This window comes from Littorina saxatilis, linkage group LG13, assembly GCF_037325665.1.
Source record: "Littorina saxatilis isolate snail1 linkage group LG13, US_GU_Lsax_2.0, whole genome shotgun sequence".
Taxonomy (NCBI): Eukaryota; Metazoa; Mollusca; class Gastropoda; order Littorinimorpha; family Littorinidae; genus Littorina; species Littorina saxatilis.
Genome location: NC_090257.1, coordinates 35264862 through 35288384, shown reverse-complemented (window position 1 = coordinate 35288384; position 23523 = coordinate 35264862). Strand labels below are relative to the sequence as shown.

The 23523-nt window shown below is 41.1% G+C and overlaps 3 protein-coding genes and 1 long non-coding RNA gene across 6 annotated transcripts in view; 2 read left to right on the top strand and 2 right to left on the bottom strand.

The window, feature by feature from the left end:
* LOC138945877 (uncharacterized) overlaps positions 1-585 on the bottom strand; it is a 50844-nt gene extending 50259 nt beyond the window's left edge. Inside the window, exon 1 of the mRNA XM_070317398.1 lies at positions 78-585. Coding sequence (XP_070173499.1) covers positions 78-585 — 508 coding nt within the window. The remainder of the gene's footprint in view (positions 1-77) is intronic.
* Positions 586-8456: 7871 nt separating this feature from the next.
* On the top strand, positions 8457-13169 carry LOC138945876 (26S proteasome non-ATPase regulatory subunit 1-like). Its single transcript, XM_070317396.1, has 3 exons — positions 8457-8666; positions 12806-12979; positions 13161-13169. Exons 1-3 carry the CDS (start codon positions 8547-8549, stop codon positions 13167-13169), a joined length of 303 nt encoding a protein of 100 aa, XP_070173497.1. The 5' UTR covers positions 8457-8546.
* Positions 13170-13265: 96 nt separating this feature from the next.
* LOC138945603 (uncharacterized) lies at positions 13266-17423 on the top strand. The gene is made up of 2 exons (XR_011449049.1): positions 13266-13692; positions 15438-17423. It is a non-coding gene; the product is annotated as an uncharacterized lncRNA (long non-coding RNA).
* A 1227-nt stretch (positions 17424-18650) lies between these two features.
* Positions 18651-23523, bottom strand: part of LOC138945602 (cyclic nucleotide-binding domain-containing protein 2-like) — a 57930-nt gene continuing 53057 nt past the window's right edge. For 2 of the 3 annotated variants that reach the window (XM_070317048.1, XM_070317050.1), the window contains 2 exons: positions 21446-21502; positions 18651-19848 (listed from right to left, as the gene is read on the bottom strand). In XM_070317048.1, coding sequence (XP_070173149.1) covers positions 19609-19848; positions 21446-21502 — 297 coding nt within the window. In that variant the 3' untranslated portion in view covers positions 18651-19608. The remainder of the gene's footprint in view (positions 19849-21445; positions 21503-23523) is intronic. The other variant, XM_070317049.1, reaches the window with a different exon arrangement.

The window sequence follows — 23523 nt, the reverse complement described above, 5'->3', positions numbered from 1 at the left end:
CCGTGTCCTCTGCCGTTCGTAGTCGGTTTCTGCTAAGTTCTATCATTCTCCACCGTATCAACCATGAATATTCTTACATGGTGTTGACAGGCGTCTTTGGACGAGCAAGGCAGACGGCGACCCAGTTTTAGACTTGCCGCGGTGGCCACAGGGAACATCATTGCAGACGAGCATCACGTTGGTTTGCTGGCTGAGGGAGAAAGAAATGGCGCTCTTGTCAGGTCTAATCGCGTCCTGCTTGCTCGGCGACCCCAGAAGATAATTCCGAGAGCGGCAAGTGAAGGCGGCCGAGGCGCTTTTCGTGGCCCAAATTTCGGGATACGGGACTACTAATGCCATACGACGTCGTTCGTGCTTATTCTGCACCAGGGATATATCCGTCAACTGTTTGGGCGTGCAGGAACTCGACTCCCATGTCTGCCGCTCTACCGCGGAATTGTGAGAGAGTCTGGACAACAGGGAGGACAATGTTCTTGGACTTTTTTTGTCCACGGCCCCGGAGCTGGTCCGGCTGCCATCCAGTTCCAGGCTGACATTTCCACGGACCTTTGTCGTCTGCGTCTGGCTGATGGAATCTGTCGCCATTCTGCGATGCTGCGCTAGACTGTCCTCTCTCCTTAACGATACTTAAGTCGACTGGTATGGAAAGCTCGTGTGTCTGTGCTCAAGAACGCTTCCGAATGAATCTTTTGATCGTCAGCACTTCGCTGTTTCCTTGATGGTTATAAAATCTACAATCTACAGTCTGCCATGCGTTTCCGAACCGCGCTCAGGATTCGGGGGGTGTAGGGGGGGAGGGGTGTCCGCACAGCGCCGAGTAGATGTAGTTGTAGCCAAAGATCATCCACACCTCTTTACAGATCTCGCAGCTTTCAAATCTAACTCCTCCGTCATTGTTAGTAAAGAGGACTTTCTCGATGAGAACTGGACCTCCGGAGATACGGACTGACCAATCTCGTTCAAAATGGCTCCATTACCAAAGTGATGTTACTTTTCCTCACAAATACGTGTTTGTATCAGATGAATTCAACGTTCAACCAGTTGCCTTGATGCTGTTGAAAATGTTCGGTCAACCTTCCGTCAACGTCCTTTCTACGACGTGTCGGCTTGTTCCTACTGCAAAGCTCACACTACAAGTGCGTCGTGTAAACCTGAACGTGAATCGTTCATGGACTGTGAATTGCACTGACGAGGCTTCAAACTCCTCTATCAACCTGTGAACTAAATAATTGCCTTTCAGGTCTTAGGAGCAGAATCCTGTGGATGGCTACTTCTTCAAGCGGGAAACAAAAGTTGTTATCCGTAGAAAAAGTACCACACCAGGCCACACTATCCCTACAGACAGGCCTGCGCTGTGAACGCGGCTCCTGTTATGGACAGACACGACCCAATTCGACAGAACAAAAGGTAACGAATATGACGTCATTGTTTAATTTGCTGCGTCCCAAAAGTGACGTTTACAGGTACCTTTTCCGTCATTATTCATTTACTTCAACTCGAGAATGTAGTTGTTGATCCGTGTTTCAAACTCTCTCTCTCTCTCTCTCTCTCTCCCTCTCTCTCTCTCTCTCTCTCTCTCTCTCTCTCTCACACAATCTCTCCCTCTCTCACACACACACACAACCACATACACACGCCACGCACACACGCACGCACGAACGCACGAACACACACACACAAACACAAACACACACACACACACACACACACACACACACACACACACGCACGGCGCATTTTGAATTTTCCCAAAAGGAGGTGTGTAATGCAGACTTGAATAGGGACGGGAGGTGGGGGGGGGGGGGGGAGGTGAGTTACCTCATTAGAAATCAAGAAAGGTAATCAAAATCAAAAATACCATAATGAACGTAGGGGAAGGGCTCCTAATATGGACGTCGGATCGGGACCGGACCGGCTCCTAATATAGACCACCTCCTGTTCTGACAAACTAACGGCGCTCAAAAAAGTTTATTCGCTGTATTCACCCTCTCTGGATAACTTGCACATATGTCAAAACAGTTGCAAAAACAGAAATCTCAAAACCGTTAGGCTTTTTCTCTTTTTTACATTTAGTCAAGAGGGGGAATCGAGACGAGGGTCGTGGTGTATGTGTGTGTGTGTGTCTGTCTGTCTGTCTGTCTGTCTGTGCGTGTGTGTGTGTAGAGCGATTCAGACCAAACTACTGGACCGATCTTTATGAAATTTTACATGAGAGTTCCTGGGAATGATTATCCCTGGATATGTTTTTCTTTTTTTCGCTAAATACCTTTGATGACGTCATGTCTGGCTTTTTGTAAAAGTTGAGGCGGCACTGTCACACCCTCATTTTTCAATCAAATTGATTGACCTTTTGGCCAATTAATCTTCGACAAAGGCCGGACTTCGGTATTGCATTTCAGCTTGGTGGCTTAAAAATTTGGTCATTAGAAATCTGAAAATTGTAAAAAAAATAATTTGTTTTTAAAACGATCCAAATTTACGTTCATCTTATTCTTCATCATTTTCTGATTCCAAAAACATATAAATATGTTATATTCGGATTAAAAACAAGCTCTGAAATTAAAAATATAAAAATTATTATTAAAATAAAATTTCCGAAATCGATTTAAAAACAATTTCATCTTATTCCTTGTGGGTTCCTGATTCCAAAAACATATATAGATGTGATATGTTTGGATTAAAAACACGCTCAGAAAGTTAAAAAGAATAGAGATAAAGAAAAGCGTGCTATCCTTCTCAGCGCAACTACTACCCCGCTCTTCTTGTCAATTTCACTGCCTTTGCATCAAGCGGTGGACTGACGGTGCTACGAGTATACGCTCTTGCTGTAAAAATGCAGTGAGTTCAGTTTCATTCTGTTAGTTCGACAGCTTGACTAAAATTTAATGTTGTAATTTCGCCTTACGCGACTTGTTTAACTTTTGGCAGCGTTCACTCTAAATTTGCCGCCTAAAACGGACTCGTTTCTGTCCACAGCCAAAGCTTTTATCACACAAAAATTGCTATATATATGACAGCTAAGACCGTATTTGTTACATTTTAGCAGTGTTGACCCTGAGTTTCTACTGCAAACAAAAAATAATAGCAACATTTGAAAGTATGTGCGAGTCCCCTAATATAGACCACCTTCAACAAATCGAAGAAAATGAAAGCTTAAGACTATTTTCATTAATTTATTAAGAAGCTTGCTGAAAATAATCTATAACTAGCCCTCGAAATTAAAACAAATGAAACAAAAAGTCTTCTTTTCGTGGAAGTTGATAATTTCACTTATTTCCACTCTGTTTTTGATAAGCTTCTTCAGTTTCCTGGTGTGCTTCAAATAATGCTCTCATCAACCCGAAACAGATAAATCTAGAGCATATTTTAATTAGTCTGACTTGTACACTAAGTTGTATCATGTTATTTTGAAATATAGGGGGCTTTTTACAGTGATTCGTGAAGGCCGCTTCACTGGTCCATATTAGGCGCCCAGGCTCCGAATATGGACCATTTGTGATTTTTTCTGTATTTAATTTTTGCCGAATGTCTATCAAAGCTATTTCACTTTAATTAGGCCTAACACAAAAGGAAACTTCTTCGCAAGAAAACAAGCTAGTTATCAGCATGAAACAAAAAGTGGTCCATATTAGGAGCCCTTCCCCTACGTATAATGGTTGCATTGTATTCCTTATCATTTCCTGAATTCAAATTAAATACATATAGGCCTATGTTATCCCCGAGTACGCTGGTACTTGGGCTCAACAGACTTTAATTGTGTGTCCGTGTGTCTGTCTCGACTTAACAGCTTATTGCTGGGAAACTACTGGGCGCAGTTCGTTCAAAAGTTGATACACTAACTTGATAATAGGTTCGATTGATCGTATTAAAACTTCATAATGTTACCAGGGGCCTAAATACGAAATAAACCACAAAAACGACTTGGCGGTGGGAGGAATTCACACGGAGCAACAGCCAGCCAGGCAGCCTGATAGAACAGCCAGCCAGCGGATACTGTAGACTGGGTGGCCGAGTGGTAACGCACTTGCGCTCGGAAGCGAGAGGTTGCGTGTTCGACCCTGGGTCAGGCCGCAATTTTCTCCCCCCTTTCCTAACCTAGGTGGTGGGTTCAAGTGCTAGTCTTTCGGATGAGACGAAAAACCGAGGTCCCTTCGTGTACACTACATTGGGGTGTGCACGTTAAAGATCCCACGATTGACAAAAGGGTCTTTCCTGGCAAAATTGTATAGGCATAGATAAAAATGTCCACCAAATACCCGTTTGACTTGGAATAATAGGCCGTGAAAGGTGAATGTTCGCCAAATAGGCTTGAAGTTTGTTGGTCGATGTGAATGCGTTATATATTGCGTGTAAAAAATGTCTCTTTGTCTGTCTGTCTGTAAAAAATTCCATTTCACGAACGGCAGAAATTAATATGTAAAGCGCGGAGAGCACAGTTGTGGTTCGCGCTATATGTTTGTTTGTTTGCTTAACGCCCAGCCGACCACGAAGGGCCATATCAGGGTTCGCGCTATATAAGCTCCCCATAATAATAATAATAACAAGAAGGGCAAAGCCCATACGACTCACATGCTTGACCTTGACATGGTCAAATAACTAAACCTAGCAATGACATCATACACTAAGAACTGCTTTACACATTTTTCCTACCAAAATACATGTGACCTTGACCCAAGTTCAAGGTCATCCAAGGTCATGCAACACAAAGCTGTTAATTCAAGACATAGGAAGTACAATGGTGCTTATTGGCTCTTTCTACCATGAGATATGGTCACTTTTAGTGGTTCACTACCTTATTTTGGTCACATTTCATAAGGGTCAAAGTGACCTTGACCTTGATCATATGTGACCGAATTGTCTCATGATGAAAGCATAACATGTGCCCCACATAATTTTTAAGTTTGAAACAGTTATCTTCCATAGTTCAGGGTCAAGGTCACTTCAAAATATGTATACAATCCAACTTTGAAGAGCTCCTGTGACCTTGACCTTGAAGCAAGGTAAACCAAACTGGTATCAAAAGATGGGGCTTACTTTGCCCTATATATCATATATAGGTGAGGTATTCAATCTCAAAAACTTCAGAGAAAATGTGAAAAATGTAAAAAAAAAATAGCTGTTTTTTAGGCAACATTGATGGCCCCTGCGACCTTGACCTTGAAGCAAGGTCAAGATGCTATGTATGTTTTTTGGGGCCTTGTCATCATACACCATCTTGCCAAATTTGGTACTGATAGACTGAATAGTGTCCAAGAAATATCCAACGTTAAAGTTTTCCGGACGGACGTCCGGACGTCCGGACGTCCGGACGGACGGACGGACGGACGACTCGGGTGAGTACATAGACTCACTTTTGCTTCGCATGTGAGTCAATAATAATAATAATAATAATAATAATAATAATAATAATAATAATTGTCAGTAAGTACTGGTGTCACATGACTGATGTGAACCAGTTTATTTGCTAATGGCGATGCGCTAAATCTGTTAGCGCACTCTTGGAGTGCGCTAACTTTTTCACAGAGCGTATTCTTACACCCTTTGCCAAAGCGAGACTGTACTCTCATCCTCAGAATTAATTAATGACATGTAGCTTATATTCTCCACAATACCAATGATTATGACCATAAATTTCCTGCTTTTTAATTAAAAGCAGAAATGGGTTTTTAATGACAGATTGCATGCGCCTGTGCCGCCTACAGTTGCCACTAATCTAAAAATAGAACCTGCTGTGTCTAATTTTTCAGTTTCGACTTGCGAAGATTCCTCTCATAATTATGCCATGTTAGTTGCATGTAGCTTATTATCCACATTACCAAATGATGAGTTAGTATACAAATCCCAGCAGCTAACAGAAAACACAAGTGTTATTTCGATAACGTAGACTAGCAGCTAGATCAGCACCGGCCGGCGTAGCTAGCAGACTACACTGATATACGACTGCATCTGTTCAGTAAATGAATGGTTTCCGAATTATTATTTCAAGGCAAGAAGAATCGGAATCGAAAACGTGTAGGGTTTAGAACGTTCTTACCATATATGTCATATATAAGACCAGCCTGCCTCGTGCTTGCAGACTCAGTGCAACGAGACGAGCAATTTTTGTTTTTGAAATGAGACTCAGTGCAGTGCGTTGCACTAGCAGACGACATAAATCCCGTTCAGCAAATTAACATGTTGGGCAAATGTGAACGATAAAACGATGGGTATATAATACGTGTAGGGTTCAGAGCATTCTTACCGTTCATATTTAGTACCAGACTCCCCGATGAGTGAAGATACCACACGAGAATCATTTATTTTGAAAATGTGCTTTCCGTCGACCTTGGCAAGGGGCAAAACTCTGCACAGTCAAGTCTGTCGAAGCTCGATGAAGGTTTCGAATCGCAAATAATTAAGAGCATAGTCCTTTCTCCGAGTTAAAATGAGGTCTCTATGAAAGATCATCACTTTTTAGCTTAACGCTACACTGGAATTTACCAACAGAAATTAAAACAAGAGTTTGCGTGTGACGAACGCACGACACACTTCAGACAGCCCACAGAAAAGTAGATCCTACTGTATACGACCTGACCACACAGTTACGCCTATCCAAATGCGCGTAGCAAAGTGTGCGTTTTGAATCTTCTTTTTTCTCTGGCGGTACTGACAATATCGTTATTGAAACAATCCCAGTGCACTAAGGGATTTATAGAGCAAATCTCGAAAATAATTATTGAACTCAGCGCTATATGCGCTTCGTTCAATAATGAATTTTCTCGATTTGCTCTATAAATCCCTTAGTGCACTGGGATGTCTCAATAACTTAAATAATAATAATGATAATAATAATAATACTGTCGTCACAAAAAGACTTCATGACAAAGTTACACGCAAAGCGAAAGAGACTTTGACGTCATTTACTTTTGTTCGGAATTTTCCGTCTGTTCCTAGCTTGTCAGTGAAGACCTGACGTGAGTAAGCTTTCCCAAAACGTCTTTGTTCTATATTCACATTGCAGCTGTGAAATAATCAGTCTTGTGTCTCGGTCGTGTAGGTACAGAGTTTGCATCTGCAATCATTGTGTTCGTGTTGATGACGGCTTCATGAGACAAATCAGCGAATCTATCGTGAGGAAGACGTTTATGTACAAATCACCGAACCCAACCCATTTTTTGTGTGCATTTTTCTGAAGAATAAACTGCATGTTATTTTACTCTAATTAGGCCTAACGGTTCACCTAAGAAAGAAGGACTACCTAACACAAAATGAAACTTCTTTGCACGAAAACAAGCTAGTTATCAGCAATAAACAACAAGTCGCGTAAGGCGAAAATACAACATTTAGTCAAGTAGCTGTCGAACTCACAGAATGAAACTGAAGGCAACGCAACGCAGCAAGACCGTATACTCGTAGCATCGTCACTCCACCGCCCGTGGCAAAGGCAGTGAAATTGACAAGAAGAGCGGGGTATTCGTTGCGCTGAGAAGGATAGCACGCTTTTCTGTACCTCTCTTCGTTTTAACTTTCTGAGCGTGTTTTTAATCCAAACATATCATATCTATATGTTTTTGGAATCAGGAACCGACAAGGAATAAGATGAAAGTGTTTTTAAATTGATTTCGAAAAAGAAATTTTTATCATTTTATATATTTAATTTTCAGAGCTTGTTTTTCATCCAAATATAACATATTTATATGTTTTTGGAATCAGAAAATGATGGAGAATAAGATGAACGTAAATTTGGATCGTTTTATAAATAAACAATTTTTTTTACAATTTTCAGATTTTTAATGACCAAAGTCATTAATTAATTTTTAAGCCACCAAGCTGAAATGAAATACCGAAGTCCGGGCTTCGTCAGAGATTACTTGACCAAACTTTCAACCAATTTGGTTGAAAAATGAGGGCGTGACAGTGCCGCCTCAACTTTCACAAAAAGCCGGATATGACGTCATCAAAGACATTTATCGAAAAAATGAAAAAAACGTCCGGGGATATCATTCCTAGGAACTCTCATGTCAAATTTCATAAAGATTGGTCCAGTAGTTTAGTCTGAATCGCTCTACACACACACACACACACACACACACATACACCACGACCCTCGTCTCGATTCCCCCCTCGATGTTAAAACATTTAGTCATAACTTGACTAAATGTAAAAAGTGGTCCATATTTGGGGCCCTTCCCCTACCTGTTTTGCCACAAGCTGTAATTTGTGTTTATATGAATGGCCTTTAACTATGATTATGCCTCATATGTGTACGATACACTAAATTTACTTCCATATGTGGATTGAAATTAAGTTACTCTGCTATAGAGATGGGCTGATTAAGATCTGTATTTACAATTTGTCAGTAGAGTTTCCCTTTGTTTTCCTTCTTGCTTTAGTTTGGTGTGTGTGTGTGTTGTTATTTTTATCCTAGTTGGGGCTTTCCAGACACCTACCTATAAAGTTTCTTCCAGTGGTATCCATGATGAGAGTATTCTAGCAGTCTTCTCCTAACTGTTTCAGGAGGACGCAACTGCACGGTGTCGCTGCAGTCCCGTACCGGGCACACCAACATGGACGCCGTGGTGGGCCTGCTGGTGTTCTGCCAGTTCTGGTACTGGTACCCCCTCACCCACTTCCTCTCCCTCGCCTTCTCCCCCGCCTGCATCGTCGGCCTCAACTTTGACCTCAAGGTAGGTGCCCGTCTTCTGGATTGTCCTGTGCTTTCTGTCTGCATGTAGTCTTGGCCATTGGTGGCAAGTTTGTTACATTTGTGCTACAACCTTGTTGATGGGTTGTGTGCCCTATATCCATTGTAGTGCATGGTCACTCAATGGTTTGCCCAGATTCATTCATTCATATTCTTAGGTACTGTCAAGATGTGCATTTAATGCCAGGTGGAATGAAAGCTTCGAGTTACATGAGCAAAACATCGGTCTGTAGTTGACTATTGGATAACAGGAGGTTATGGCTGCAAGCTTAATCTTTTTCCAACAAAACGGATGTAGGGGAAGGGCTCTTGATATGGACCACGTTTTGTTTCATGCTGATAACTAGCTTGTTTTCTTACGAAGAAATTTCATTTTGTGTTTGGTAGTCCTTCTCTCTTAGGTTAACTATCAGGCCTAATTAGAGTAAAATAGCTTTGATAGATTTTCAGCAAAAATTAAATACAGAAAAAATCACAAATGGTCCATATTAGGCGCCCATGTGCTGATTGTTCTCTTTGCCTGCGCGCGTATAGTATGTTGGTTATGTTTGGTCATAGTATGTTTGTTTATGTTTGGTCGTTATCTTTGCCTGTGCGTGTATTGTATGTTGGTTATGTTTGGTCATAGTATGTTTGTTTATGTTTGGTCGTTATCTTTGCCTGTGCGTGTATTGTATGTTTGGTCGTTTTCTTTGCCTGTGCATGTATAGTTGTTGGTTATGTTTGGTCGGTTTCTTTGCCTGTGCGTGTATAGTATGCTTGGTCGATGTATATATGTATTGTAAAGCGCTAAGAGTAGACATTTTTCTAGAATAGCGCTGAAAAAAGTTTGCATTATTATTATTAATATGGACCAGTAAAGCGACCTTCACGAATCACCGTAAAAAGCCCCCTAGTCTTCAAAATAACATGATACAACTTAGTGTACAAGTCAGACTAATTAAAAGATGCTTTAGATTTAAGTGAAATTATGAACTTCTACGAAAAGAAGACTATTTGTTTTTGTTTTTCTAAATCTCGAGGGCTAGTTATAGGTTATTTTCAGCAAGCTTCTTAATGAATTAATGAAAATAACCTTTAGCTTTTAATTTCTTCGATTTGTTGAAGGTGGTCCATATTAGGGGACTCACACATACTTTGAGATTTTGCTATTATTTTTTGTTTGCAGTAGAAACTCGGGGTCAAAACTGCTAAAATGTAACAAATACGGTCTTAGCTGTCATAAATAGCAATTTTTGTGTGATAACAGCTTTGGCTGTGGACAGAAACGAGTCCGTTTTAGGCTGCAAATTTAGAGTGGACGCTGCCAAAAGTGAAAAAAAGAGAAAAAGCCTAACGGTTTTGAGGTTTGTGTTTCTGCAACTGTTTTGACATGTGCAAGTTATCCAGAGAGGGTGAATACAGCGAATGAATTTGTTTTTAGCGCTCTAGCGCCGTTAGTTTGTCAGAACAGGAGGTGGTCCATATTAGGAGCCGGTCCATATTAGGAGCCCTTCCCCTACTATCAATGAAGCTTACACAAATCAAGAGGTCACAGTGTCTGTCTGCCTGTTTGTCTCCAAGAGACTGTCTGTCTCTCTGTATGTCTGTTGTCAGTTGCTCTGTCTGTCTGTCTGTCTATCCGTCTATCTGACTGTCTGTCTATCTGACTGTCTGTCTCTGTCTGTCTGTCTCTGTCTGTCTCTCTCTGTCTCTCTCTCTTAGTCTCTCTCTCTCTGTCTCTCTCTCTCTCTGTCTCTTTCTTAGTCTCTCTCTCTCTCTCTCTTTCTTAGTCTCTCTCTCTCTCTTAGTCTCTCTCTCTCTCTGTCTTAGTCTCTCTCTCTCTCTCTTTCTTAGTCTCTCTCTCTTTCTTAGTCTCTTTCTCTCTTTCTTAGTCTCTCTCTCTCTTTCTTAGTCTCTCTCTCTCTCTCTCTTTCTTAGTCTCTCTCTCTCTCTTTCTTAGTCTCTCTCTCTCTCTTTCTTAGTCTCTCTCTCTCTCTTTCTTAGTCTCTCTCTCTCTTTCTTTCTCTCTCTCTTTCTTAGTCTCTCTCTCTCTTTCTTAGTCTCTCTTTCTCTCTCTCTTTCTTAGTCTCTCTCTCTCTTTCTTAGTCTCTCTCTCTCTTTCTTAGTCTCTCTCTCTCTTTCTTAGTCTCTCTCTCTCTCTCTCTTTCTTAGTCTCTCTCTCTCTTTCTTAGTCTCTCTCTCTCTCTTTCTTAGTCTCTCTCTCTCTCTTTCTTAGTCTCTCTCTCTCTCTTTTTTAGTCTCTCTCTCTCTCTTCCTTAGTCTCTCTCTCTCTTTCTTAGTCTCTCTCTCTCTTTCTTAGTCTCTCTCTCTCTTTCTCTTTCTTAGTCTCTCTCTCTCTCTTTCTTTTTCTTAGTCTCTCTCTCTCTTTCTTAGTCTCTCTCTCTCTTTCTCTTTCTTAGTCTCTCTCTCTCTCTCTCTCTCTTTCTTAGTCTCTCTCTCTCTCTTTCTTAGTCTCTCTCTCTCTTTCTTAGTCTCTCTCTCTCTTTCTCTTTCTTAGTCTCTCTCTCTCTCTCTTTCTTTCTTAGTCTCTCTCTTTCTTAGTCTCTCTCTCTCTCTTTCTTAGTCTCTCTCTCTCTCTTTCTTAGTCTCTCTCTCTCTTTCTTAGTCTCTCTCTCTCTTTCTTAGTTTCTCTCTCTCTTTCTTAGTTTCTCTCTCTCTCTTTCTTAGTCTCTTTCTCTCTCTTTCTTAGTCTCTCTCTCTCTTTCTTAGTCTCCCTCTCTCTCTTTCATAGTCTCTCTCTCTCTCTTTCTTAGTCTCTCTCTCTCTTTCTTAGTCTCTCTCTCTCTTTCTTAGTCTCTCTCTCTCTTTCTTAGTCTCTCTCTCTCTCTTTCTTAGTCTCTCTCTCTCTCTTTCTTAGTCTCTCTCTCTCTTTCTTAGTCTCTCTCTCTCTTTCTTAGTCTCTCTCTCTCTTTCTTAGTCTCTCTCTCTCTCTTTCTTAGTCTCTCTCTCTCTCTTTCTTAGTCTCTCTCTCTCTCTTTCTTAGTCTCTCTCTCTCTTTCTTAGTCTCTCTCTCTCTTTCTTAGTCTCTCTCTCTCTTTCTTAGTCTCTCTCTCTCTCTTTCTTAGTCTCTCTCTCTCTCTTTCTTAGTCTCTCTCTCTCTCTTTCTTAGTCTCTCTCTCTCTTTCTTAGTCTCTCTCTCTCTTTCTTAGTCTCTCTCTCTCTTTCTTAGTCTCTCTCTCTCTCTTTCTTAGTCTCTCTCTCTCTCTTTCTTAGTCTCTCTCTCTCTTTCTTAGTCTCTCTCTCTCTTTCTTAGTCTCTCTCTCTCTTTCTTAGTCTCTCTCTCTCTCTTTCTTAGTCTCTCTCTCTCTCTTTCTTAGTCTCTCTCTCTCTTTCTTAGTCTCTCTCTCTCTTTCTTAGTCTCTCTCTCTCTTTCTTAGTCTCTCTCTCTCTCTTTCTTAGTCTCTCTCTCTCTCTTTCTTAGTCTCTCTCTCTCTCTTTCTTAGTCTCTCTCTCTCTTTCTTAGTCTCTCTCTCTCTTTCTTAGTCTCTCTCTCTCTTTCTTAGTCTCTCTCTCTCTCTTTCTTAGTCTCTCTCTCTCTCTTTCTTAGTCTCTCTCTCTCTCTTTCTTAGTCTCTCTCTCTCTCTTTCTTAGTCTCTCTCTCTCTTTCTTAGTCTCTCTCTCTCTTTCTTAGTCTCTCTCTCTCTTTCTTAGTCTCTCTCTCTCTCTTTCTTAGTCTCTCTCTCTCTTTCTTAGTCTCTCTCTCTCTTTCTTAGTCTCTCTCTCTCTTTCTTAGTCTCTCTCTCTCTCTTTCTTAGTCTCTCTCTCTCTCTTTCTTAGTCTCTCTCTCTCTTTCTTAGTCTCTCTCTCTCTTTCTTAGTCTCTCTCTCTCTTTCTTAGTCTCTCTCTCTCTCTTTCTTAGTCTCTCTCTCTCTTTCTTAGTCTCTCTCTCTCTTTCTTAGTCTCTCTCTCTCTCTTTCTTAGTCTCTCTCTCTCTTTCTTAGTCTCTCTCTCTCTTTCTTAGTCTCTCTCTCTCTTTCTTAGTTTCTCTCTCTCTTAGTCTCCCCCCCCCCCCCCCGCCCCTTTCCCCGTCGCGATATAACCTTGAACGGTTGAAAACGACGTTAAACACCAAATAAAGAAAGAATGCCATGCATTCATGTTTTACTCTCGCCCTGCCAGATGCCCAAGGTGGAGTTCAAGTCAGCCAGGCGCCCCTCGCTGTACGCCTACCCCCCGCCCCTGGAGGAGAAGAAGAACCAGACCAAGGAGAAGGTGGAGACCGCCGTGCTGTCCATCACCGCCAAGCAACGCCGCAAGGAGGCCGAGAAGAAGAAGGAGGAGAAGATGGATGTGGTCAGTGTTACACTTTGTCACTTGACCTCCACAGCGATAGTTTTTGCCTGACATTTATGGCATGTTAGGGAGGAAAATGTAAAAATACCGGACATTAAATCTGGAACCGGCCATACCTGTTGGTTGATTGTTTGAAAGGTTTTACTGTGTAATTAATAATGTAATCCGTTGATTTGATCAGTTGACATGACAGAATGACCACAATTTGTGTGTGAGTGCCCATTGATTCGTTGTTGTTGACTTTTAACTGGAAGCCCATCCCGTTTTCTTGCCAATTATCTTGGCATGGATGCCTCTCACATTGCACTTGATCTCAGAATACCTTTTTCTGACAGTCTGATTAACCAAGTCTATAACGATGTTGTGCCTATTAAAGTATTGCACCTTTTTAAGAGTTGGACACTTTCTTGTATCATTTCTAAACTCTTGCTGTCATTTCGAAATATTTTCTGTGTGAACAATAATACAAGACTCTTGGCTTTGTTTTCGTGAATAAGAATACAGTTTCCTTTTTTGGTGGAGTATGGTTCTAAATTCTCTTTCTGTGAATGAAGATAAGGTTTTGATTCCAGTTTGAGTCTCATGTCTTTAGTATTTTTATGAGCTCATACTTATTGTTTGTCCCATGATGTTACAGCTGAACCATGGAGGCATCATCATGCTGAAGAACGTCAAGCCCGACGAAGAGGAGGACCTGGTGGAGTTTGTGGCAGGTTTGTTAAGGCGCACACAAAACACATTTCATATTGATACACAACTCTTTCTTGGTCAACATGCAGTCCTACCAAAGTTTCATGAGATAATTAGCGCATAGTGCTTTTAGTTATGCGCTATAGAAATCTCCTTAATAAATAAATAAATAAAGCAAGCCAAGAACCTGTTGACCCTCTCTTCTGAAGTGAAAAGTCTCCCACATCAAAATCGAAAAGAACTTGATGAACAGGTGACATTGAGAATAATTTGTCTCTTTGGGAAATTGCACAGAATTTTGAGAATAAAATCTCAGCAACCAAGTAATATTTGTTTGTTTGTTTATTTGTTGCTTAACGTCCAGCCGACTACGCAGAGCCATATCAGGACGAGGAAGGGGGAGATGAAGGGGGCCACTTGTCAAGCGATTCCTGTTTACAAATGCACTAACCCATTACTTGTGTCCCAGCAGGCTTTAGTAAAACTAAATTAATACCTACTGGAAGATTACCAGTTTCCAGTATGTTAAAATAGGCTTAACCTATCTACTGCTGGACTTACATCAGAACACTAACAGATTAAACTATACATGAATCGCGAGACAAGCGGCAAGAGAAGAGATTTTTGGAAAAAATACAGGTGAATGAGCAAGAAGGCAGAAAAAAGAAAAGAATTCACGAAGAAAAAGAGAGCATGACAGGAAAGAGGAACCAAAAATCTACCTAACAGCAAACTAGAAAGCTCCTGCGGTTCCAAAAACAGGAGGGGCTTTTAATTTCATAACCGCAGTGCCCCACTGCGGGAAACCAAGTAATATCAGCTTTTGAAATTTACTGGTAAGATCACTAGCCACCAAACTGTGCATGTGTTGGTATCATTATCATATATAATTAAACCCCACTGTTTGTGTTGATGTATTTAGAGATTACAGGGAAGACACGAAAGCACGTACAGTTAAAAACAAGAAGAGCAAACGCTCGATCGAGTCACTTTCGCAGTTCTGAATATTATATGAGGCATCAGATGGACAGGAAGAAATTGCTATTCACAACACAATGAGTCACGTTCACATAAAATTTGAGCCCGGTCACTTTTATAGTTTCCGAGAAAAGCCCAACGTTAAGTTGTGTGTTGCCGAACAGAAAAGGCTAGTTATCTCCCTTGTTTTTCTGATAACGTTCGTAAAAGGCTACAGATGTAAATACTTTGATGTAAAGAATAATCCTACAAAGTTTCAATCACATCCGATGAACTTTGTCAAAGATATAAAATGTCTAATTTTTCCTTTGACGCTGACCTGTGACCTTGAAAAAGGTCAAAGGTCAACGAAACCATCGTTAAAGTGTAGAGGTCATTGGAGGTCACGACTAAACAAAATATGAGCCCGATCGCTTTGATAGTTTCCGAGAAAAGATATAAAATGTCTAATTTTTCCTTTGACGCTGACCTGTGACCTTGAAAAAGGTCAAAGGTCAACGAAACCATCGTTAAAGTGTAGAGGTCATTGGAGGTCACGACTAAACAAAATATGAGCCCGATCGCTTTGATAGTTTCCGAGAAAAGTCCAACGTTAAGGTGGTGTCTACGGACGGCCGGCCGGCCGGACGGCCGGCCGGACAGACTAACACTGACCGATTACATAGAGTCACTTTTTCTCAAGTGACTCAAAAAACACAGCAGAAACTGTAAGCTTCTGACTCAGATAATTATAGGTGCTTCAGTGTTGGTAGTAGAAGAGGTGTAGCTGAATCTGACATGTGATTTGCAGCTGGTGGACCCAAGACGGAAGAGGAGGAGGAGCCAGAACCCCCGGAGCCCTTCGAGTGGACCGAGGACTAGGTGGTCAGCTCTGCTGCACTCAGAAACATCACCATTAGTAACGTCTGAGGCAGCCATGGGAACAGCGAAAAGCAACATCCAAACCAGCCAGGGAAGGAGACAGATAATGTGTGTAGAAGGAATCTTCATCAAAGTGTTCAACAACAGCAAAATCAACAAGTCGCGTAAGGCGAAAATACAACATTTAGTCAAGTAGCTGTCGAACTCACAGAATGAAACTGAACGCAATGCAACGCAGCAAGACCGTATACTCGTAGCATCGTCAGTCCACCGCTCACGGCATAGGCAGTGAAATTGACAAGAAGAGCGGGGTAGTAGTTGCGCTGGGAAGGATAGCACGCTTTTCTGTACTTCTCTTCGTTTTAACTTTCTGAGTGTGTTTTTAATCCAAACATATCCTATCTATATGTTTTTGGAATCAGGAACCGACAAGGAATAAGATGAAAGTGTTTATAAATTGATTTGGAAAATTTAATTTTGATAATAATTTTTATATATTTAATTTTCAGAGCTTGTTTTTAATCCGAATATAACATATTTATATGTTTTTGGAATCAGCAAATGATGGAGAATAAGATAAACGTAAATTTGGATCGTTTTATAAAAAAACATAATTTTTTTTACAATTTTCAGATTTTTAATGACCAAAGTCATTAATTAATTTTTAAGCCACCACGCTGAAATGCAATACCGATGTCCGGGCTTCGTCGAACATTACCCGACCAAAATTTCAACCAATTTGGTTGAAAAATGAGGGAGTGACAGTTCCGCCTCAACTTTCACGAAAACCCGGATATGACGTCATCAAGGACATTTATCAAAAACATGAAAAAAACGTTCGGGGATTTCATACCCAGGAACTCTCATGTCAAATTTCATAAAGATCGGTCCAGTAGTTTAGTCTGAATCGCTCTACACACACACACACACAGACAGACACACACACACACACACGCACATACACCACGACCCTCGTCTCGATTCCCCCCTCTACGTTAAAACAATTACAGTAGTCAAAACTTGACTAAATGTAACAAAAAAGAAAGATGGTTGAAACAACCGCAAGGGTAAAGGAGAGCTACCAGAAGAAAGGAGGAAAACGGTGCTGGTATATTCCTGTAACATTAGGTTATTTTTTTCAGATCAAAAACAATTACTCTCCTCCGTGTTGTGTGTTTAAATGTCAAACTAAGTGAAGGTATATTCAGTGTTTATTAGTCTGGTTTTATTATGATGTATTGATAAGTTTTGGAAGTTTACTCTGAACAAAAAGTACTCGCATTTTGTTCAGTGTTGTCTTTCAATGTCAGACTAAGCAGTTACCAGAAGAAGAAAAACTCGGTGTTTATTAGGCTAGTTTCAATAGGATGTCTTGATAAGTTTTGGAATATTTGGTCAAAACAAAAAGAACTCTCATTCTGATAGGTGTTGCGTTTCAATGTCAAACGAAGTGATGTTACCAGAACAAATCTTTGCTTGGTGTATTTAAGGTTATAGATTGTGTTGATTGTACGTCAGTCACTTCCCAGTGGTGTCAATTTCGTTGCTCCCTTTCAAATCCTCTTCTACTTCAATTATCTGGACATGTTCTTGATGTTTTCCTTTATTTGACTTTTTTAGTTAGCAGTGATTATTGTGAAACAAATTCTGTAGTACAAATGTTTTAAGTTTTGTGTGTGTTATGAAGTTTTTTAGTCGATTCATTTGCTGAACACTTATCTGTCCCCAAAGTTACTTAACAGTAACAAAGACATTTCTCATTCAAGTTACATATTGAATATTGTTGTAGACTTTTGACTGTGGGCGTCAGTCCGTTTTTAACTCGCCCTTTTACTGTAGTAGTGCTTGCGTCGTCAACATCCTGTCATCCCTGAGCTGTGTCAAGTTTTGTGAGAAATAAAAATGCAAGTCATTGCTTTACATCTTTTTGTTCATTCTGTTATGTTATTATCGTATCACTGTCATATTACTCTTATTCAGTTCTAAGGAGCATTATGACTACAATCAAAACATGTATGTCTAGCATTCTTTCACAAAAACTTGTGTGCAATAAAGTGACGTTCAGACGCAAAATTTGCTCGCAAGTCAATTATTAAACTACATGCTAAAATTACCACCTTGTTTCAATACAAGTTGTTGTGCCATGTTCAAAATTGCATATCACAAAAATATGTATTACTATGTGCTATATCTTACAATGTTGTGCCAGACATTAACAAAAATAATATTTTTTTTCCATTATTGCTTAAAAAGCATCACAAAATTGTATAAGGTTATAAAACTGTAAATTCCTTTAGTGAGGTATCAAAAGTAAACAAGTCGCGTAAGGCGAAAATACAATATTTAGTCAAGTAGCTGCCATTTTTCAGCAAGACCGTATACTCGTAGCATCGTCAGTCCACCGCTCATGGCAAAGGCAGTGAAATTGACAAGAAGAGCGGGGTAGTAGTTGCGCTAAGAAGGATAGCACGCTTTTCTGTACCTCTCTTTGTTTTAACTTTCTGAGCGTGTTTTTAATCCAAACATATCATATCTATATGTTTTTGGAATCAGGAACCGACAAGGAATAAGATGAAAGTGTTTTTAAATTGATTTGGACAATTTAATTTTGATAATAATTTTTATATATTTAATTTTCAGAGCTTGTTTTGAATCCGAATATAACATATTTATATGTTTTTGGAATCAGAAAATGATGGAGATTAAGATAAACGTAAATTTGGATCGTTTTATAAATTTTTATTTTTTTTTACAATGTTCCGATTTTTAATGACCAAAGTCATTAATTAATTTTTAAGCCACCAAGCTGAAATGCAATACCGAACCCCGGGCTTCGTCGAAGATTACTTGACCAAAATTTCAACCAATTTGGTTGAAAAATGAGGGCGTGACAGTGCCGCCTCAACTTTCACGAAAAGCCGGATATGACGTCATCAAAGACATTTATCAAAAAAATGAAAAAAACGTTCGGGCATTTCATACCCAGGAACTCTCATGTCAAATTTCGTAAAGATCGGTCCAGTAGTTTAGTCTGAATCGCTCTACACACACACACACACACACAGACAGACGCACATACACCATACCCTCGTTTCGATTCCCCCTCGATGTTAAAATATTTAGTCAAAACTTGACTAAATATAAAAACATGTATAGTCTTGTTACAACGTTAAATGTTCAGTTAACATTTTAGAGGAAAAAAAGCTTGGCATCTTTGTCTTTTTAACTTGACACTTAAAAAGGTGACTGAATACACGGTCTTAATGACAGAATACAACACATTTTGCATCCACAAACTCTATAGATGTTGCACGTACCAGACAAAAGAAGTACAAGACTAGAGCATCCAAGAAAACTTCTACAAAAGGTCAAGTAGGCAATTGCAACTACTTAGGAACATGATCTATTCCGAATGATTTTAATCCATAACCATGAACAGACGGTTTAACCTTCGCCCGTCCGGGTTTTCGACTACACACGGAAGTCGCCGTGCGCACCCATGCTTCTCATTTCCTTCTTTGAGAAACATGGGCCCGCACGGCCCCACGATGGTTGTAGTCTAAATATTAGTTTATTACCTTTTGTTTTTATTACTTCTCGCTGAAATTTCAGCACATAAGAGCATTTCAGGTGCCTGAGGTATTCTTAAAAGCTTATTAAAAAATTCCAACTAGTTTAAGAGATATTTGCAATTAAACACACTTCTGGGTCCACACAATCACAGCCAAAAGATACTATAGATACTAAATGCCGCTGGAGACAAGCCTGTTCCTCTTGTAGGTGAGCTAGCCGTAAGTAACAACTCCACACGCAAAAAAGCACAAGTAACTAAGTGAAGACTACACGAGCAGGTGGTGACACACACATGTCTGTTCAACAACTCCAGGCACCAGAAGACACAAGTTGAAGCCTGTATAAGAGGCTAAATGCTGATCGACGTGTGGATGTCTCCAAACATCTGACGGTGAGAAAGACACACGGTGTCAGAGAGAAAGAGGGCTCAAGCAGTCAAACACAGCCAGATGGCGCTGCCCCCAAGACAGGTTAGTCACACCGTGTCCAACAAGTCCAGGGGCAGAGTGACCAGGTGAGTGAAGCGATCAGATCATAGTAACGTCCGTTGTCCTGCACAACTCGCTGGTTGCCATGGTGACCTTGTGGAAGTAGTGATTGAGAACCTCCTCCAGGTGCACGTCACGGTTGACTCTCTCCCGCACGCGTCGCTTGATGAAGTTGTCGTCGTAAATGAAGGTCTTGTCCGACACTTCCTTGGCCTCCTTCGCGGCGTGACGGCAGTAGAAGTCTTTGTTCAGCGCGATCACCTCCGCCCCGAGACTCACCTGAAACAACACACAGACAGAGATACAGGAGCATACCGACACAGCTATGATGAACACACAGATAGAGAATGCAGGGACACATTGACAGAGAATACGTACAGGAACACAGAAACAGAGATACAGGAGCATACCGACACAGCTATGATGATCACACTGATAGAGAATGCAGGGACACATTGACAGAGAATACGTACAGGAACACAGAAACAGAGATACAGGAGCATACAGACACAGCTATGATGAACACAGAGATAGAGAATGCAGGGACACATTGACAGAGAATACGTACAGGAAGACAGAGACAGAGATACAGGAGCATACAGACACAGCTATGATGAACACACAGATAGAGAATGCAGGGACACATTGACAGAGAATACGTACAGGAAGACAGAGACAGAGATACAGGAGCATACAGACACAGCTATGATGAACGCACAGATAGAGAATGCAGGGACACATTGACAGAGAATACGTACAGGAAGACAGAGACAGAGATACAGGAGCATACAGACACAGCTATGATGAACGCACAGATAGAGAATGCAGGGACACATTGACAGAGAATACGTACAGGAAGACAGAGACAGAGATACAGGAGCATACAGACACAGCTATGATGAACACACAGATAGAGAATGCAGGGACACATTGACAGAGAATACGTACAGGAACACACAGACAGAGATACAGGAGCATACAGACACAGCTATGATGAACACACAGATAGAGAATGCAGGGACACATTGACAGAGAATACGTACAGGAACACACAGACAGAGATACAGGAGCATACAGACACAGCTATGATGAACACACAGATAGAGAATGCAGGGACACATTGACAGAGAATACGTACAGGAACACAGAGACAGAAAATACAGAAACTCAGTTACAAACAAGAACAGCAAACGCTTATACGGCTCACCTTCGCCATAGTTAATATGAATCATGCAGAAACGAACTTTCTTTCTTTCTTTCTTTCTTTATTTGGTGTTTAACGTCGTTTTCAACCGTTCAAGGTTATATCGCGACGGAAGAAACGAACTATCTGCTGCTCTAGACACTAAAGAAAGTGACAACTGTATACCATTATTACAATATTATTTGTTTGTCCCACCCTGCTGTGACCTTGAAATATGACGAGGGTCAACCAGACTTTGGTCGCCCTTCCGTGTGGACGAACACTGCTCATTACTAAGGCTCACTGATTACTCAGGTGAGTCAAAAGTCCAGGACCACAGACACAGAATTGAGGAGCACATAGGTAGAGAAAGAAGCAACCTATTGACAGAGAAAGCAGTAACACAGAGAAAGCAGTAACACAGAGAAAGCAATAACACAGAGAAAGCAGTAACACAGAGACGGATATGCAGGAATAAACAAAATGCAGGAATACCAAGCGATATACTCTGAGAAAAAGCCGGAACATATACAGAACAGGCTGGAACTGTGTGGACTCTGCCTTTTGTGTGTCACTGTGTGTCTTTGTGGACTGTCTTTTGTTTTTCATTGTCTTCCACAGAGAGAGAAATAGGCGATTCAGCAGAAGCTGTATAGATGCTTGACAACACTCTGCTGTGTGTAGTCTACTCACAAGTATCACTGCCCTGGAGTTACACCGGTTTGCACACATGGGCGTCTGGTCTAATCCCTGCGCACACACACACACACACACACACACACACACACACACACACACACACACACTCACACACTCAATCAATCAATCAATCAATCAATCAATCAATAATCAGTCGCCGTGTAAATTGGTCAATCAGTTTCAAGAAAGCTCCTAACTTATTGTAAGGATCGGTCATTTTGATCTTGTGTGGGTGTGTGTGTGGGTTTAAATATAATAACAATCCCTGCGGGGTGGTGCAGAAACAAACACGTCTTTCATACCACAACCGCATTTTTACAACACCTCACACGGAAGCTGAGAGTCCAATGTCCTCCCCCTGGTCAACGACCGATGCTTTTGGCTTCCTAAGGACACTCTCAGGTAAGCGACGAGACAGACCGTGGGTGGTAAGGGGGTTACAGGGAGAAGGGTTTGCGTGGTGCAATAAAGAATAACGAAGGCTAAATCGCTCTGGATCAATTATCTTTCTCACCATGACCATTTACAGAATGCCGAACTGGGAAAAATACCACAGGCCAAAGACGGATAAAAATACCACAGGCCAAAGACGGATAAAAATACCACAGGCCAAAGACGGATAAAAATACCACAGGCCAAAGACGGATAAAAATACCACAGGCCAAAGACGGATAAAAATACCACAGGCCAAAGACGGATAAAAATACCACAGGCCAAAGACGGATAAAAATACCACAGGCCAAAGACGGATAAAAATACCACAGGCCAAAGACGGATAAAAATACCAAGAAGGGATGGAAGATTGCACAGAACCATTTCTTCCTCAGTTCGGCCAAGCACTACCAGGCTGGGCTGCGTGAGATTTCTATCGCGAAGACTTGCATGAGGCGAGCAAAGACATAATAATGTCGACAAGCAGAAAGAAGGAGACCGAGATAAATAACTGGACTGATACTTATTCCCCCCTCTGCTTCTTTCTCTCTGTAAACTTGTAGGGCTAGTTTTTTCGGTAACTTACCCAGCAACCAAAATCACTCACCCAATAACAGGCCTGAATCCGCGATAGCTCACAGGTTAAGGAGTTAGACTTTGTGGGAACTACTTTTGCGATTGAAAAGTTCCGAACGCTCTAATGTACGAAATATACATATCTGGAGCCATTCTGATAATCCTCGCTCCACGGCTATCGCCAGTTGTCTCTCTGACCGGACGCGAAAGTCCTACGCGAATCTATCAAAACCAGAATACAGAGTGATCTCCCATATGTTGTTCACGAGCAGTGTTCGCAAGACGAAAATGATTGCAGATTGGCCGACTTCGACAGTGATCTCCGTTCTGTTCTTCACAGTTATGATAAAGACATCGTTCTAAGGTCAAAACAAGTCGAAATTTTGGGACTGCTGCCGGAAGGAGACCGTAATATATGGTTGCATCACTGTCAAAAAGATCGTCTGCTCCAGCGAACGCCGAAACCAAACGGTTTGTTTGTTTGCTTAACGCCCAGCCGACCACGAAGGGCCATATCGGGGCGGTGCTGCTTTGACATATAACGTGCGCCACACACAAGACAGAAGTCGCAGCACAGGCTTCATGTCTCACCCAGTCACATTATTCTGACACCGGACCAACCAGTCCTAGCACTAACCCCATAATGCCAGACGCCAGGCGGAGCAGCCACTAGATTGCCAATTTTAAAGTCTTAGGTATGACCCGGCCGGGGTTCGAACCCACGACCTCCCGATCACGGGGCGGACGCCTTACCACTAGGCCAACCGTGCCGGTAACCAAACGGTTGATTATCACGTGACACTTATGCCATATTTAGAGTTGTTTGCACAGTAAATACATCCGCGAAAAATAGCTCGCTTGAAACTGTCTAAAATAAAAATTCCTCTGTAATTAAAAAATTACAAAACACCATGAAAAATCATTATCGACGATCGCAAATCTGCTTACATTCATAACATTAACACATTACAAAAAACTCTAAATATGTTTAAAAAAAAAAAAATTAAAAAATTAAAACAAATTAAACAAGAAGGGCAAAGCCCATACGACTCACATGCTTGACC

Excerpts from the sequence above, each read along its gene's own strand:
- LOC138945876 (XM_070317396.1), top strand. The coding sequence starts at position 8,547 with ATGGACGCCGTGGTGGGCCTGCTGGTGTTCTGCCAGTTCTGGTACTGG. Across the intron at positions 8,667-12,805 it reads GCCTCAACTTTGACCTCAAG|ATGCCCAAGGTGGAGTTCAA; the intron begins GTAGGTGCCCGT and ends TCGCCCTGCCAG.